This window comes from Anabrus simplex, chromosome 1 (genome assembly GCF_040414725.1).
Source record: "Anabrus simplex isolate iqAnaSimp1 chromosome 1, ASM4041472v1, whole genome shotgun sequence".
Classification (NCBI taxonomy): Eukaryota; Metazoa; Arthropoda; class Insecta; order Orthoptera; family Tettigoniidae; genus Anabrus; species Anabrus simplex.
In genome coordinates, this window is record NC_090265.1 from 825,939,339 (window position 1) to 825,958,174 (window position 18,836).

The 18,836-nt window shown below is 41.4% G+C and overlaps 1 protein-coding gene across 1 annotated transcript in view; it reads left to right on the plus strand.

Moving 5' to 3' along the window:
* The first annotated feature begins 799 nt into the window (after positions 1-799).
* Positions 800-18,836, plus strand: part of LOC136857175 (uncharacterized) — a 334,952-nt gene continuing 316,915 nt past the window's right edge. The window contains exon 1 of the mRNA XM_068224990.1: positions 800-974. Coding sequence (XP_068081091.1) covers positions 837-974 — 138 coding nt within the window. The 5' untranslated portion in view covers positions 800-836. The remainder of the gene's footprint in view (positions 975-18,836) is intronic.

Here is an 18,836-nt window from a genome sequence, read left to right on the forward strand (position 1 = left end):
CCGTTTTGTATTCAAAAAGTCGAAACTAACGAAAGTTATTAGTTTCTCCCAACTGGCAACTACGCAGCATGGCGGGGATTCCCCTCGGGGATTAACCGTTATCTCGACTTCTTGGTTCATGATTCACATTTTAGTTCTTACATCAGTCTGTCCCCGATGAGTGCCATGCGCGCGTGTATTCAAATAAGATAACAATGTGAATATGTGCAAAACTGTTAGTGAAAGTGAAGAAAATATAGCCTAAATGTTCTTTTAAAGAAGGTCGTACCGAAAGTGAGGCAAAATGCGACACTTGAATATAAACGTGCGGGTGAAGACACATCTTCTTCAGTCGTTTTTACCATAAGCGTATGCATGTGTGTTGCACATGTGGACCTAGCCCTGTTTACCTGCCGGATGCCCTTCTTGTCGCTGACTCTATGTGGAGGGATGTATTCCCTATCGTGGCCATACCAGGAATCGAACTCGGGGTTTTCTGCACCGAAGGCCACTGCACTGACTATTCAGTCAACGATCCGGATTAGATCTTAAAATACGAGTAAGAACAGAAAAACTGAAGCAACAACGTAAACATCCGGTAGCCTCTCTTATCCCCCATGCACAAACAATGAAATATACTGCTTTTAATCATGTTAAAGCACTTGTTCTGTTTCTCCCTCCACTCTTTTCGATGGAGAGGAAGTTCCAAACATGGCAGGAGTCGAACCCTGGCTGGCGCGCCGCGGCGCTGGCTGGATCCCCACACAGAGCTATTTGTGCTCGGTGCTGACGTCGTCAGTTTGTGCCGGCAGCTGGACGGGCGAGGTCGTGTGTGCGATGTTCTCTGATTCTCTGTGATGGCTGTCGCGAGTTTAGCTGCCCCAAGCATCACCTCCCTTGGAGGAACCATGGATGCCAACTCCAGTATGTACCCACTCATCAACATGATGTACCTGACCCTAGCGGACCAGAACCAGCCGGCGGACCAGGTCACGGTAAGTCTTCCAAAAATACGCCACGAGCACAACTGGGTTCTCTATTTCCTGAGAGCTATGGCAACTCATTTGTCAATACGTTTTTATTCCACCAACGATGATTGATTTAAGAATGGCGATATGGCTTGTCTTCGGCGAGGATAACCTAATATTGTGATGGATGTATCCGGTCTTAATCTCCAAAAATAGCTGGCTCGAAACTTTTCGGAGAGAATTCGCTTATAATGTACATCGCACGTGAGTCACATTTTAATAATATATTCTGGCATTATGCATGAACCTACTTCAAAGCGACTCTATTGCGCAACATGTCACATAGGAAAATGTACATCTACATTTCTATTTAATAAATCATCAGATTTATTGCGGCAATTGCTGAGTAATCAGTGAGTGATATGCATTAATGGCTTTATATTGAATCTAGGGATATATACGAGTATTTACATTTGAGACAGATATAATACAAATTTATTTTTCTTGTAATTGTCTTCCGACACGAATGAAACCGTCGTTTTAAGCATGCATAAATAAATATGTAGGTATGGTATTTTTTCCAATTTTCAATTAAAGGTAGTAGATTCGTAGAGACAATGCGGCTTCTTTAGGTTGCATAATCACAAACTGTACCTAACTTGCGACTTTCTGTAAATATTTGAAATTCATATAAATATGGTTAGTTTTTGGGCATCCAAACGAGCTTGTGATGATAATCCGGGCCAGGATTTTGATGAACTGACAAATTAAAAACCTATAAAATAACCTAAATTTCTCAAAAATGACTTAAAATGAGCAAAAACTGACTAAAAAAATTGATGGAAAATATCTCAAAATAAATATATATATTGTCCATATTGTCCACATTACCTTTAACTCGCAGCAGAATGAATCTAATATTAATAACTGCCGTCACAAAATAATGCCAGCCCCGTGGTGTAGGCGTAGCGTGCCTGCCTCTTACCCGGAGGCCCCGGGTTCGATTCCCGGCCAGGTCAGGAATTTTTACCTGGACCTGAGGGCTGGTTCGAGGTCCACTCAGCCTACGTGATTAGAATTGAGGAGCTATCTGATGGTGAGATAGAGGCCCCGGTCTAGAAAGTCAATAATAAATCCGAGAGGATTCGTCGTCCTGACCACATAACACCTCGTAATCTGCAGGCCTTCGGGCTGAACAGCGGTCGCTTGGTAGGCCAAAGCCCTTCAAGGACTGTAGTGCCATGAGGGGGTCGCATAATAATAATAATAATAATGTTGTTGTTCGAGTCACCAGACCATAGACAGATTTTATGCAGCTCTCCATACTACCCTATCCTGTGCTAACCTTTGCATTTCTACGTAACTATTACATCCTACATCTGCTCTAATGTGCTTGTCATATTCATACTTTGATCTACTCCTCCAGTGTTTATTGCCTACACTTCTCTCAAAAAGTAACTGAACAAATTCTTGGTTTCCTAAGATATGTCCTATCATTCTATCTCTTCTTCTTGTCAAATTTAGCCAAATTGATCTCCTCTCACCGATTCGATTGAGTAAACCCGCATTCGTGATTCGATCTACCCATCTCACCTTCAGCATTCTTCTGCAACACCACATTTCAAAAGCTTCTATTCTTTTTCTTTCTGAGCTAGTTATCGTCATGTTTCACTTCCATACGATGCCACGCTCCAGACGAAAGTATTCATAAACATCTTTCAAATTCTAATATGAATGTGAAAATTTCTTTTCTTAAGAAAGGCCTTCCTTGCTTGTGCTAGTCTGCATTTTATGTCCTCCTTACTTCTGCCATCGTTAGCTATTTTACCATCCAAGTTACAATATTCATTTACTTATTTCAAGAATTAATTTCCAAATCTATTATTTCTTGTATCACCTGACTTCGACAACATTCCATTACTTTTGTTTAAGATTTATTTTCATACCATTCAAATATAACACAAATTGATTTTTCTTGTAATTGTCGACCGACACGAATGAAACCGTCTATTAAGCATGCATAAATGAAAATGTAGTTATGGAATTTTTCCAATTTCAATTAAAGCTAGTGGATTCTTAGACACAAAATGACTTTTTTTAAAGTTGCATAATCACAAATTGTAGGTACCTAACTTGTGACTTAATGTAAATATTTGAAAGTCTAGATCTTCTGCAGGGTAGCAAAATAACTGGCCACGTATTCAGTACGTCGTCATTATTAGGATATTATGCAATGTCCTGACATTCTGGATACCATTTGTTTCTCGCGATCTGTTTGTTGAATAATCACTGATCTCTATACATGGATGGCTGGTAGCTTGGGTAGCAGTAAGCCGAATAGAAGACGACTGGCGTAGTAAGATGGCAGCGAGCGCATGGTGCAGTAGACCACGAGGAGAGCTCTTGCTTTGTTTATGCTTAGTTCATTGACGCCAGGCCTCTTGATTGTAGTTCCACGGGTGTTCTGTGCTGTGTTATTGCAATACCCCACACATTTACACAGGAAATAAGATCTAATACATCAATGAAAAACCACTAGTTTGGATATTTCACTCGCTGAATTGAAACCACATGTTACTTCTACATGTTAGTAAAATATAAACAAACAAGGGAGCCATGCTTGTACTACTACGATTAACACAAATACGAATTCCTAAATGAAAACAATACAAATACATAATATATTTAAACTATCAACATATACGTGTGTGGCAGATATAAATTGAGTACTATTTGGAAGAGGTACAATATTCTCTCCATCAGTTCAAATTACATTATTTTTTTACATAACGTAATTGTATTGATGCCGAAGTGTACTTCTGCGGCAAATACGCCGCGAAATACTTGAATATGTCATTATGTCGTTACAGGAGAAGTGGGTGTGGTTCTGGGCTTTTAAATGTCCTGCGGGCTCATATTAAATGGCTTCTACAAGCTTTAAACAAGCCGGAATTACTAAAATTTAAAAACATTCTGAAAGAGGAAGAATATGGCTATTTTTGTATGAATAAAAAGAAAAACCGAGGTTTTGGCTCAAAATACGAAAAATTCAGTCATACCTCCCCTTAAGAATGCATAATTTCGTGACATACATGTATAAAATTTACAGCAATGTTTCCAGAAACTGTTTTTCACTCGTATTGTATTACCGATCGCTAATTGCATGTATTCAGCACCTAAGTTAATATTTGTCGGCCGTTATTATACACTCACTTTATTGCTATCCCGGAGATTTACTGACCTCGGAATGACGTGTCGGTGTTCCCAATGTCCTTATGATTTGAGTGAACATGTACCTATACTTTTAATTATTCCAATTCGGCATTAATTGCGATTTAAAATTGATTATATTATCATTGCTTTCCCATAAGGAGAGCTCTAGGATGGATACACCAACATGGCGGACCGCGCGCTCAACTGGCGTACTTTCTCCTGCAGCAGAGAGCTGCCATCAGCGATCCATGTATAGAGATCAGTGTGAATAATACATTTTAATTTTTATCTACAGTGAAACCTCGATATCTCGAATCAACACGGGAGCTATTTTATTTCGAGTTATCGGAATTTCGAGATGTAGACAATACCGTTTTAGAGCACGTGTAGAACATAATTGAATCATATTGTATCTATGAGCTTATACTGAATACATTATTTTTAACGGTATTTACATATATAAAAACAAACTTATTTTACGGCATCACTTTAATTATAACCCTTATTATAGTAACTTTTTAGAAGACAGGATACAGTACATACAGTAGTGAAACAAGGTCCGACTCGTTGGCTGAATGGTCAGCGTACTGGCCTTCGGTTCAGAGGGTCCCGGGTTCGATTCCCGGCCGGGTCGGGGATTTTAACCTTAATTGGTTAATTCCAATGGCCCGGGGGCTGGGTGTTTGTGCTGTCCCCAACATCCCTGCAACTCACACACCACACATAACACTATCCTCTACCACAATAACACGCAGTTACCTACAAATGGCAGATGCCGCCCACCCTCACCGGAGGGTCTGCCTTACAAGGGCTGCACTCGGCTAGAAATAGCCACACGAAATTATTATTATTAGTGAAACAAGAAACGTACCTCTGTTAACACCTTTGCAAAAAAATCCGTTAGTCTCTTTTGTTTGTTACTATTAGCCTTTCCTCCTTTCACTCTGAAACTTCTCGTCACTACCACGCAGCCGAGATTCGTAAATGGAGCTTGCCATCCGGGACTTCGGGGGCTGCTTTCGTACGTGACCGGTAATTAATTCAAACCCCAGAAACAGTGAGGCTTCGCCGATTTTCCGATCATTGGAAGTTTTAGTTTTGGGGTTCCCGTCATATTAGCTCCCAGCATCACTGTAATCCTTTCATTACTTGTTAACTGTTCCTCACAAACGACAAATGCCGTATTCCAAAAAACCGAGCTCGATAGCTGCAGTCGCTTAAGTGCGGCCAGTATCCAGTATTCGGGAGATAGTGGGTTCGAACCCCACTGTCGGCAGCCCTGAAAATGGTTTTCCGTGGTTTCCCATTTTCACACTTGGCAAAATGCTGGGGCTGTACCTTAATTAAGGCCACGGCCGCTGCATTCCCACTCCTAGCCCTTCCCTGTCCCATCGTCGCCATAAGACCTGTCTGTGTCGGTGCGACGTAAAGCAACTAGAAAATAAAAAGTATTCAAAAAATTCGAGTTAGATAATATTTTTTGCTTCGAAGGGAGGAAATGTTTGTTACGAGAAATTCGTGTAACCGAATTTCGAGAAATAGAGAAATAAATACACGCGAAGAATAGGAAAAACGGCTGGGAAATTGAAGTTACTTCGAGATACTGACAATTCGAGGAATGGAGGTTCGAGATATCGAGGTTCGACTGTATGTCACTTCAGATGGTTCTCAGAAAGGTATCCGACCATTTGCTGAAAAAAATATTTTCGCCGAATTGTAAACTAATTTTCCTTCAATAGACAGCTTTAATTAACTTTATCTTTGTCATTCTAATAGTTGAAGTGAATCACACACGAATAAATAACATTCGTTTAGTATAAAATTAAATTGAACATGCGCATAAATGTATATCAGTGCTCAGGTACTGGAACATCTTACTGAAATGTGTATTTATACCTACAACATTGATAATTACCGGCCCCGTGGTGTAGGAGTAGCGTGCCTGCCTCTTACCCGGAGGATTACCGGACAGGTAAGGGATTTTTACGTGGACCTGAGGGCTGGTTCGAGGTCCACTCAGCCTACATGATTAGAATTGAGGAGCTATCTGACGGTGAGATAGCGGTCCCGATCTAGAAAGCCAAGAATAACGGCCGAGAGGATTCGTCGTGTTGACCACACGACACCTCGCAATCTGCAGGTCTCCGAGCTGAGCAGCGGTCGTTTGGTAGGCCAAGGCCCTTCAAGGGCTGTAGTGCTATGAGGGTTTATATTGATAATTGGGGCCCGGAATTTTTTAAATATCAAAGTGTAGAATATGTACATAAAAATGTAGTAGGCCTAAATATCAGGGAAATATGTAATATTTATAAAATATATAATACTATTAATGCACTAAATTTACAAAAAGGTTCATACATTCCTTTTATTATGACTTATTATCATGCGACAATTTTTTTTTAACCCGGGAATGGTGGCGCGTTGTAGTTTGTGAACTGGCACAAATTAATTGTATTCGATTGCGCTTATTTTGAAACTTAGAGACCTTGGCTGCCACATATCTCTCCTCACATTTCTTGCCTTTTGTCTGAGGTCAGTGGCACTGTAGTGAAGGGTGTTCTTCCTTAGAAAGAGGGATTATTGTCTAGCGGTGCAATCAAGTGTCTCGTTAGACCCTGCGCCACCAGTCCCGTTCGTCGGCTAACTACCTTGGTTCGTCGGAAGTTCACCAGTAGCAGTGTTGAGTGTACCAGTGACTTATTTTGTAACAATGTTCTGTCAATCCCTAATCGCTGAAATGATTGACCAAGTGTATGAGGCAACGGTGTTATGTCCTTTACAGTCTGTAGAGGAGGAAGAAGTTTTAGTGAGAAAAAATAATGAAAATGAAAATCCACAGCCTGTTTCCAGTTATTCGACCCGGTCAGGAATGGAATGAATGACGCGCCTATGTAGCGGCGAGGATAGGAATTGTGCCGGCTGTCGAAGCTTGTCACACTCCTCCGGGGCAATGATTTATGAATGACAGATGAAATGAAATGGTAATGGAGAGTTTTGCTGGAATAAAAGATGACAGGGAAAACCGGAGTACCCGGAGAAAAACCTGTCCCGCCTCCACTTTGTCCAACACAAATCTCACATGGAGTGTCCGGGATTTGAACCACAGAACCCAGCGGTGAGAGGCCGGCGCGCCGCTGCCTGAGCCACGGAGGCTCTTTGTGAGAGTAAGGATAAATCTACTAGAAGTAGTAGACTGTAACAGTGATACGCGACAGAGCGCTAATGAAGAATTAAATATTGGTGATGATGATTTAGGTTTTGGACCACAACAGGAAAGGATGATGTTACAAATTGGACAAAATTTCTCCTGCTAAAATCTCACGTACTAGACCCACAACATTGTCATTCATTTGCCGTGAGTGAAACTCGTAGCAAAAAGTGCATCATTGCCTGAAGAAGCTTCGAGCATTCTTTTCACGAATGATAATATGTTGTAACTCATTGTAAACTGTACCAACCTGCAAATTGAAAGAGTCAGGGGAAATTTTATTCGCATATTTGTCAAGATATGGATTGTTATGAAGGGGATAGTTCGCCTCTGTGGTGTAGTGGTTAGCGTGATTAGCTGCCACCCCCGGAGGCCCGGGTTCGATTCCCGGCTCTGCCACGAAATTTGAAAAGTGGTATGAGGGCTGGAACGGGGTCCACTCAGCCTCGGGAGGTCAACTGAGTAGAGGTGGGTTCGATTCCCACCTCAGCCATCCTGGAAGTGGTTTTCCGTGGTTTCCCACTTCTCCTCCAGGCGAATGCCGGGATGGTACCTAACTTAAGGCCACGGCCGCTTCCTTCCCTCTTCCTTGCCTATCCCTTCCAATCTTCCCATCCCCACCAAGGCCCCTGTTCAGCATAGCAGGTGAGACCGCCTGGGCGAGGTACTGGTCATACTCCCCAGTTGTATCCCCCGACCAAGAGTCTGAAGCTCCAGGACACTGCCCTTGAGGCGGTAGAGGTGGGATCCCTCGCTAAGTCCGAGGGAAAAACCGAACCTGGAGGGTAAACAGATGATGATGATGATGATGATGATGAAGGGGATAGTTATTTCCAATGGCGTAATTATTTTGGAAGAACCCCTGGCCCACCATCCAGAGATATACTGCAGGAATAGCATTACGTAGTGAGCAGGATCTAAGCCTGTCAGCTGAATGATGCAAGATAGTGTGTTTAATAAAAATTATTCCTAAGCATGACAAGTTTTTACTTTTATATGATGTAAAGCTAATTAGTATTGTATATATACATTTATTTTAGATAAAAATATTATGCTATTGAGTTAATAAACCTAATACATCAATATATGATTAATACAAATTAAAATTTTGTTATTAAAGCTAGTTCATAGTGGTCAGAAACTACCCCACGCCACCTCTCACGAAGCACCAACGAGCGCCACCTGTCCAGGGTTAAATACCTCCATATTTTATGACAAAGTCATCGTTGTTGCTTTAGATAATGTATATAGTCTACGGTTTTCTAATGTTGGCATTATTAAATAATCAAATTGAAGGCATAAACAAAATACTTCAAATATTTAAAAATAATGTTATGTACTGTAAATCGCGGAGTGTATTACACAATGTATTGTGTAGCTAATTTCCTGTTGCCCTCATGCCCTGAAAATGAAGCAAATAAATGTTACTAAATAAACATATAATCTACCTTCAAACCGCTATTAAGTAATACAAATAGTACGGTAACATTTTTATCGCGATGCGCAATGTCACAAAGTACTTCTCCTTGCTTTGCATTGCGATATTTTGGCGCTGATCCGATAAAATTATCTTGTAGGCTGAGAAGGACCATTCAACATCCCAGGAAGTCACCGGTGCATACTTTAAGATATAAAACTATCTGGGTGAAATATCTTCCAGAGGCTTTTCTTGTTCTCCACGAATGATCTTACAAAGAGAGAGAGAGAGAGAGAGAGAGAGCTCGAATAATCTAGATTTCTAAACATGCTACTTGCTTTACGTCGTACCGATACAGATAGGTCTTATGGCGACGATGGGATAGGAAAGGGCTAGGACTGGGAAGGAAGCGGCCGTGGCCTTAATTAAGGTACATCCCCAACATTTGCCTGGTGTGAAAATGGGAAACAACGGAAAACCATCTTCAGGGCTGCCGACATGGGTTTCGAACCCACTATCTCCCGGATGCAAGCTCATAGCTGCGCGCCCCTAACCGCACGGCCAACTCGCCCGGTTTCTAAACGTGATGTAGGATTTTTGGGCTTATGCCGTGTCAAGAAAACAGGATGAAATTATTTACGTTTCGTAGAGAACTTTGCTCCGCGTCTTCAGGAGAAAATCTCGACTGTTCACGAGGAAGACGTTTTCTGATCCATTCACGAAAAATAAGCATAAGAAGAAGAAACACAAGTATAACTATATCAGAACCACAATTCGCCGACATTTTTCATTCTCAGTTGTCTACAAGAAAAGAAATGTAATATGTAATTACATAAGAGCCCAAGCTTTATTGATAAGAACAGTAGGGGTGCAGGAAGGCATGAATGTGACAAACATATTAGAATAGATGCAGAAGTTATGTAGAAATGAAAATGTAGGCCCTAATGTATATGGACTGACGACCCAAACATAAAACAACAGGAAGCTGAAGAACGTTCACGAAGTTTTAATTGAGGGGAAGGGAAACATGAACCGCTGGTCTTAGAAAATATCTGTCTCAGTGGCGTAAGGTTAGGGCCTGCAATGCAGGCGGACCCGGAGCTTAAGGGGCCCGCAGGCATCCCCAGAAAAATAAATAAATAAATAAATAAATAAATAAATAAATAAATAAATAAATAAATAAATAAATAAATAAATAAATAAATAAATACATTTACCCAAATGCCAATCTGAGCGGGAAAGATACCATAACGATGCTTTTGAGAATGGATTAAAATATACATTGTTTTCGTAGGTAGATATCAGGTAAATCCATCTAGCTGCAATTATTATTATTATTATTATTATTATTATTATTATTATTATCATCATCATCATCATTTTGTTGTTGTTGTGTTAAGTCTAGCGCAGCCAGCTCTCGTAACAAGTGTGACACACTTTCTCACAAAATTACCCCCTGTGAATGTGGGTGGTAGAATAACACCTACGGAATCCCTGCCTGTCGTAAGAGGCGACTAATAGGGGCCCAAGGGGCTCTGAACTTTGGAGCGTGGGTTGGCGACTATGAGGCCCTCAGCTGAGTCCTGGCATTGCTTCCACTTACTTGTGCCAGCCTCCAATTTAACCTATCCTATTTGACCTCCCTTGGTCGACTCTTGTTCATTTCCGACCCTGATGATTTAGAGCACTCGAGGCCAAGGGAGTCTTTCATTTTCACGCCCTTCATGGCTCTTTTATTTTTGGCTGATACCTTCATTTTTCGAAGTGTCGGATCCCTTCCATTTTTCTCTCTGATTAGTGTTATATAGAGGATGGTTGCCTAGTTGTACTTCCTCTTAAAACAATAATCACCACCACCACCACCATCTCACAAAATGCACTGAAAAAGAACAATTATCATGACAACCTCTCTAAGTCTCTAAGTGACTTAACAAAGCTATAACTTTATCATACCTGCAAGTTCCCCAGACTTACGCACAGCGTTTTACTACTTTTCTAACTCGTCCTGTTACTGACCCTTCCACATAATTATTTTTCGAACTAGGACTTATAAAGAACTAACCATGAAATGATATGACCCAAGACAGACTCACTACAATCAGCCACTGATGCCAGTGAAGTCATCAATACTTTTACATCCCAGAAAGCTCGCCTCATGATCCAGCTTCATTAGAATTTTTATGTGAGCATAGTGAAAATGAAAATCCACAGCCTGTTTCCAGGAATGGAATTAATGAAGCCCCCATCTAGCGGCGAGGATAGGGATTGTGCTGGCTGCCGAAACCTGTGGCACTCCTCTGAGGCAATGATTAATGACTGACAGATGAAATGGAATGACATTGTAGAGTGTTGCTGGAATGGAAGATGACAGGGAAAACCGGAGTACCCGGAGAAAAACCTGTTCCGCATCCGCTTCGTCCAGCACAAATCTCACATGGAGTGACTGGAATTTAAACCATGGAACCCAGCGATGAGAGGCCGGCGCGCTGCCGCCTAAACCACGGAGGCTCCGATGTGAGTATAGTCAAGTTTAAAAAAATATAAAGGCAAAATATAGAAGTTGATGTACTTCAATCCCTACAAATCTTATAGTTAGTCATGTAGGCCTACTGTATTTAAGGGATATAGTTTACGTTAAAGTTTTATTTGTATTTGCTACCATTGTATTTATACGCGTTATAGATAGGTTTTGCACCATTTCTTTGAGGGGGCTTAAGGGATATAGTTTGTATTGCAGTTTTATTTGTATTTGCTGCCGTTGTATTTATACGTATTATTGATAGGTTTTGTACAATTTCATTGAGGGTGCCCAACTATATTTTCTGTAGGCTGGCCCTATCTTATTCATTACGGCCCTGATCTGTCTCGCCTATTATATGTGCATTATAACGTTTAAGGGATGCAGCAATGGAAGTCCGACTGTTAATCTTTGCGCTCCAGCGAGACTTGATGTTGTATACATCAGAAAGGGTACCCAGTGACCTTCAAGTTATTTCAGGTATTCCTTCAACCATGCTATGAAATATTATTGCTGCGTTATGGTTACAGCTTGTTGATATTTCTGGGAGCATTAAACCTGTGAAAACAGCAATAACTAATCTCTTAGACCACCCAGCTCGTTTGTCAGTAAACAAGGAGCGATATTGTGCAGCGCGGACGTATTACAACAGAGTTATTGAAATTAAGTTCCGCGCTTGCAAGTTTCTCTAAACGATTAATCTGATTTCAAATGGCTAACATTTCGAGACGTACTTATAGGTCTGCGGTGGAGAATAGGTACAGGAGAATACTTACGAACAGTTACGCATAAACCGTTAAACGATTTTACAAGTCACGGTACAGATGAAAATATTCGTCGTGCGCCCAAGATTTTCCTTGTAAAACACTGTGCCTAAAAAACTTGCACTTATATTTTTTAAGCAATTTGTAAACAGAGTATTTCTCAATGAAATGTTTATGGACTTCGTTCTACAGTGCCAGTCTTTAATTTACGGAACTTCGACTAGAAAACAGTTTTTCTCAGCGTAGAATTCAGTTGTATTATCATTGCTCAACAACAGTTTATTGTGGCCATAGATGAAGACTTCAGTCAATAACACCAATTCAAAAATTAATTTAAGGACCAATGTAGACTTATTGTTCGATGAAGTAAATAAGATTATTAATTAAAGATGCAACAAATAGTGCGAACTGAAACTCTTGGAATTGTCACAGGGATAGGTCAGAATTTTCATTTTCCTCAAGGACTGTAATGTTAATACTCCAAGACGAAGTCATGAAGAACTTTTGGAGAACAGAAAGAGGTAGTTTGATGATGGAATGTGTGAAATTACTAAATAATAATAATAATAATAATAATAAGAAGAAGAAGAATGTGTACCGGGCTAGTTGGCTGTGCGGTTAGGGGCGCGCAACTGTGAACTCGCATCCGGGAGACAGTGGGTTCGAATCCCACTGTCCGCAGCCTTGAAGATGGTTTTCCGTGGTTTCCTATTTTCACACCAGGCAAATGCTGGGGCTGTACCTCAATTAAGGCCACAGCCACTTCCTTCCCATTCCTAGGCCTTTAACGCTAATCAGAGAGAGAAAAGAATTAACGTTCCGACACTTCGGAAACCGAATGAATCGGCCAAAGAAAGACAAGGGACACGAACGGTGTGAAAATGAAAGACTCCCTAGGCCTCGACACCTAATACTGTCCAGTTCGGAAAAAAAAAAAAGTTGATCAAGAGAGGTTGGATAAGATAGATGAAAGTGAGGAGCCTGGCACAAGTAAGTGGATGTAATGCCAGAATTCAGCTAAGGGCCCCTTGGTCACCAACCCACACTTCCAATTTAAGAGTCCCTGGGGCCCCTTTCAGTCGCTTCTTACGATAGACAGAGGATACTGTGGGTTTTATTCTACCGCCCCCATCCACAGCGGGTAAGATAATTAAGGTACTGTATCATACGAAAAGCTGCATCCTAAGACAAATACACGTGATACTCGATTGATTGATTGATTGATTGATTGATTGATTGATTGATTGATTGATTGATTGATTGATTGATTGATTAGATGTGGCCTCCGGAGAGGCTAATCGCCGCCACTGTTTGCAGGCGACTTTTTTTATGTCGGATGGAAACTGCTGAGATTTCATAAGCATGTATGACCAGAATCTATCTTTTCGTGAACCATCGTCACGGGGAACGAGACCTGGTGCTACCAGTCGGATCCGGAATCCAAGCGGCAATCACAGTGTACCCCGCGGTTTCGAAACTATAAACATGTACTTCAAAAAGATTGTTAGGTCACAAATCTGGACGAAGGAGAAGGATAGGGTGAATAACTGAGATGGTTGGAAGATTTGGAACGGGACTTGAAACATTTGAAATTGAAAATATGAGGAAGAGCAGCAGTAGCCAAGACACGAGTAAGTAACATGTTAAGTGGCCAAGGCTCTCAGACAGCCGTCAAGCCAAAGAGTGAGTGCGTGACATTTCAAGTATGCACTGCACTCCATAGGGAAACTAATAAAGAAGGGAAATGAGAGATTTATCAGTTTATTACGCCATATACTGTAAATCCAATTGCAGCATTTGAAATCGGAACGATTTTTTTTTTTGCTAGGGGCTTTACGTCGCACCGACACAGATAGGTCTTATGGCGACGATGGGATAGGAAAGGCCTGGGAGTTGGAAGGAAGCGACCGTGGCCTTAATTAAGGTACAGCCCCAGCATTTGCCTGGTGTGAAAATGGGAAACCACGGAAAACCATCTTCAGGGCTGCCGATAGTGGGATTCGAACCTACTATCTCCCGGATGCAAGCTCACAGCTGCGCGCCTCTACGCGCACGGCTAACTCGCCCGGTAGGAACGAATTTTGAGCCCGTGTCTCAGAAGTGGCGAAAGATCTTCTGACAGTTTGAGAGGTCGACAGTGAAGTGTTTCTCAGAACGTGGAGAACAACTTACTGACAAGACATTTCTGCAAATTCTCATGAAAATTTGTAGAGATCACTTTCTTAGAATTATTGACAGATAAGAATATGAACTATTTGTCACGGTGTCCGGAAATTTCACACCACGGACATTCCGTACCACTTCATTTTTGAGGATATTTCGTACCACCTTCATCGTTATCTAACTGCGAAGGGTTTTCCCGTAATCCCCAAATATATACACCAAGACAATTCGTACAACATTATGTCAAATTGGAATTCCATTTCCACGCAGGCGGGTGTAATGAGCCTGACGGACACACTAGAAATCAGAAACAAAAATAATTTACAACATTTGCTGGAGAAAACTCCTATATTATTTTATTAACTAGCAAATTTACTCGTGCTTCGCTACGGTACTTCTTCATTGTGTATGGATATCGAAGTAAATTACTGTTCATGCAGTGAATACGATTTTTAAAAATTGCACGTCTCTTAGCGCTAACCAGAAACAGCAGGGGGAAGTTCCCATACGTTGTTTCCAATGTAAAGTGCGAGTTGCGAGTTGTGATGATAACGGCAGGCTGACTTGCCTGGTGCCATTCATAATCGAGTAGGGACGTTTTCGTTATAATGGCAGGCCCCATTACCTTCTGCGCAGTCACAATCGATTTGGGGAGTTTTCGTTACTATGGCATGCCCCTTTCCTACTTTCAGACAGATTATGATTGATGAGTTTTTACTATAATGGCAGGCACATTCCCTACTGCCAGTCAAAATTTATTTCTGCTGTTATCATTATAATGGCAGGCCATTTTCTTAATGTTAGTCACACCGAGTTGGTGAGTTTCCATTTTAATAGCAGGCCACGATACCTAATGCCAGTCACATTTTAGATGGGTAAATTTGTTTATATTGGCGGGCACACTTGCCTATTCCTAAACACAATCGGTTAGGGGAGTTTTCAACAAAATTACATGCTCCCTTGACTTCTGCCAGTCAAATGGAGAAAGGAATTGTTCATTACAATGGTAGTCCCTCCTTACTAATGACAGTTACACAGGCGCTGGAGAAGGATCCCATTCCTACTGCCAGTCAATGTGGAGAGTGATGATTACAATAGCAGACGTCCTACAGCTGAGAGTCACTATCATTTTTGTAAAATATTAATTATAATGTCAGACACACCCTTTCAACATCGCTACAAATCGACTTCAATGAATATATATATATAGATCGACATACGAAGTATATGCATGTTTACAATGTTGTAAAGCTTCATTTACAGATTAACTGTTGCTAAACGATACGTCATATCGACAGACGGATTGTACCTTAAGAAGCCTCATTTAGCGGTCTAAATGGTTGGTCATATGATATTTTCTCCTGTCGCATCTATTTATGGGTAAGATCGAGTTAGGAACTGTGAATAGGATACATTTGGGTAAGATTTTCTCACAGTGCATTAGGTACTTTTGGATACTAAATGTGACAGCTGCAAACAAATAATTTGGCTCACCTATGGATACTGGGTCGACCAATGTTTGTGTAGCATTAGATGACTCTATCTTTCGTATAAGTTATTCAAACTATGAATTATAGCCTACGTGTACAAAGTGCAAAATGTACGAACAATCGAGAAATGAGACAAATCTGACGTATAAGGAATAGAGATACTACAATACGCCATAGGACCAAAGTTGTAGTTCATTCCAAATTCAACCGAGATTGTGCCATCCGTTTTGTGAATCGACTGACCGCTTAGCCACGAAATACCTCGAAACGAAGGCCTGCACCGACATTAAAATTGGATCAATATTTCGATATATTTCGTGGGTAAAATGTGAAATCGGTTACAGGCTAAGACATATAATTTTGCCAAATTTCAAAATTCTTGCCGGTCTGGCATATTGTGCCGCACTCTCCCTTTGGTGGCGGGTGCGGGGGTAAAAATGAGGACTTTATGACACCTAAGCTGCCAAATTTGCCAAATATTCAGATGTTCATTATTACGCCTGAAACGGATAACTGAATGACAAAGTCGCCAAAATAGTCATTGTACAGACACACGGTCGTTACGATTTTATTATATAGATAAGGAATCTGTTCCACGTAGACACCTTTTAAGCTACGTCCGTTGTAATTCGTCTGTAAAACCGACCGTTCATGATTATATCTCTTATTAATCCTCCTATCGAAAAAATGTTTTGAAGTGTATTTCCATCAAGGTTGGTCGATTACCAGTCAGGTTGGTCTTCTATATATTGTGGGAGAGTAAAATCACTATTCCGGTTCCCTATAAACCCCCAGTCCATTCCGAGAATTTGACATAGTATGGACAGGTGGAAGCTAAATATGAAGTTTGGTTGAAATATCTCCAGTAGTTTTCCAGTTATAAGAAATATGCTAAACACGCACCCGCTTTTGAGTTAACTTCTGTGGGACATGTACCGAAGAACGGTCCGTTAACAATATCTCCCTTATTAATCCTCCTATCGAGACAGTACACAGTAGAAAAAGTTTAAAAATGGATTTCCATCAAAGTTGGTCGATTTCCAGTCCGGTTGGTCTTGTATACATTGTGGGAGAGTAAAATCAGTTTCGGTTCCCTGTAAACCACCAGTCCATTCCGGGAATTTGATATGGTATGTACCTAAAAAGTCTTTGGATAGGTGGATGCTAAATATGAAGTTTGGTTGAAATATCTCCGGTAGTTTTCAAGTTGTAAGAAACAAGCTTTACACGCAACCACTCTTGGGTTAGCCTAGTTAAGAATTGTTGGTATATCTAAAACACTGAACGTATGTTGAACATTTATTTATTTGTGTCTTTATTAAGTGGCGAAGTTAGGGCTCTTGGCCCTCTCTTACACTTCAACACATACAATTTTTTATTTTTACAGTATTAATCTAAAATATCACTGTAATCAATTACTGTTATTGAGATATGTATGCCAGGTAAGGAATTACAATAATACAATTAAGGTTTCTACTGAAAGCTTGAAATTAACACCAAACGAAAACGAAAAATAATTCATACAGTAGAGGGTTAACTTGAAATAAATAATATGTTTAGTTCGATTTCATTTCTGCTGTGACCGAGCGAGTTGGCCGTGCGGTTAGAGACGCACAGCTGTGAGCTTGCAACCGGAAGATAGTGGGTTCGAACCCCACTGTCGGCAGCCCTGAAGATGGCTTTCCGTGGTTTCCCATTTTCACACCAGGCAAATGCTGGGGCTGTACCTTAAGGCCACGGTCGCTTCCTTCCTACTCGTAGCCCTTTCCTATCCCATCGTCGTCATAAAACCTCTGTGGCGATGCGATGTAAAGCCAGTTGTAGAAATGTAAAAAAATAAGGCTGACAATCACTTATACACAAAGTGACGTGCATTCTCCATCACGTCACTTGCATTTGTTAGTCTGTCTATTTGCAAATAAAGCGAGACCAGAATCTGTGTCGGTGCGACGTAAAACCAATAGCTTCCTTCCCACTCCTACCCCCTTCCTAGTTCCATACCACTTGTCTTGTCCGACTCGTTGGCTGAACGGTCAGCGTACTGGCCTTCGGTTCAGTGGGTCCCAGGTTCGATTCCCGGCCGGGTCGGGGATTCTAACCTTAATTGGTTAATTCCAATGCCACGGGGGCTGGGTGTATGTGTTGTCTTCAACATCATTTCATCCTCATCACGACGCGCAGGTCGCCTACGGGAGCCAAATAGAAAGACCTGCACGTGGCGAGCCGAACCCGTCCTGGGATATCCCGGCACTAAAAGCCATACGACATTTCATTTCACCACTTGTCTTTAAATCATATAAACTGAATCTAACCATTGTCGTCTTTGTCTCCCTCTACTTCTGTTACCGTCCATGACCGAGTCCATTATCCTCCTCAATTCGCCTTAAATTATTTTAAAAACGAAAACGAATGCGGGAAAACAGGGTGGTGGTAGTTATTGTTTTAAGAGGAAGTACTACTGGGCAACCATCCTATACACAATATTAATCAGATGAAAAATGAAATGTCGTATGGCTTTTAGTGCCGGGATATCCCAGGACGTGTTCGGCTCGCCAGGTACAGGTCTTTCTATTTGACTCCCGTAGGCGACCTGCGCGTCGTGATGAGGATGAAATGATGATGAAGACAACACATACACCCAACCCCCGTGCCATTGGAATTAACCAATTAAGGTTAAAATCACCGACCCGGCCGGGAATCGAACCCGGGACCCTCTGAACCGAAGGCCAGTACGCTGACCGTTCAGCCAACGAGTCGGATTAATCAGATAGAAACAATGGAAGGGATCCAACACTTCGAAAATTGAAGGTTTCGGCCAAAGAAAGAGAAGGGCGACGAAGGAGATGAATATGGAAGACGCCCTAGACCTTCATACGTAATACCCGTAGTCCTAAAAAGAACAACAGTTGACCAAGGGAGGTCGGATAGGATAAATGAAAGTGAGGAGCCTGGCACATGTAAGTGGAAGCAATGCCAGGACTCATCTAAGGGCCCCGTGGTCGACAGGCATGAGATGCCGTGGGTGTTATTCTACCGCCCCTACACGCAGGGGGTTGGGAATACAGGGCAAAGGTTAGACCAGGGAAGAAAACAGTTGAAATGGCGTGGTTTATTTA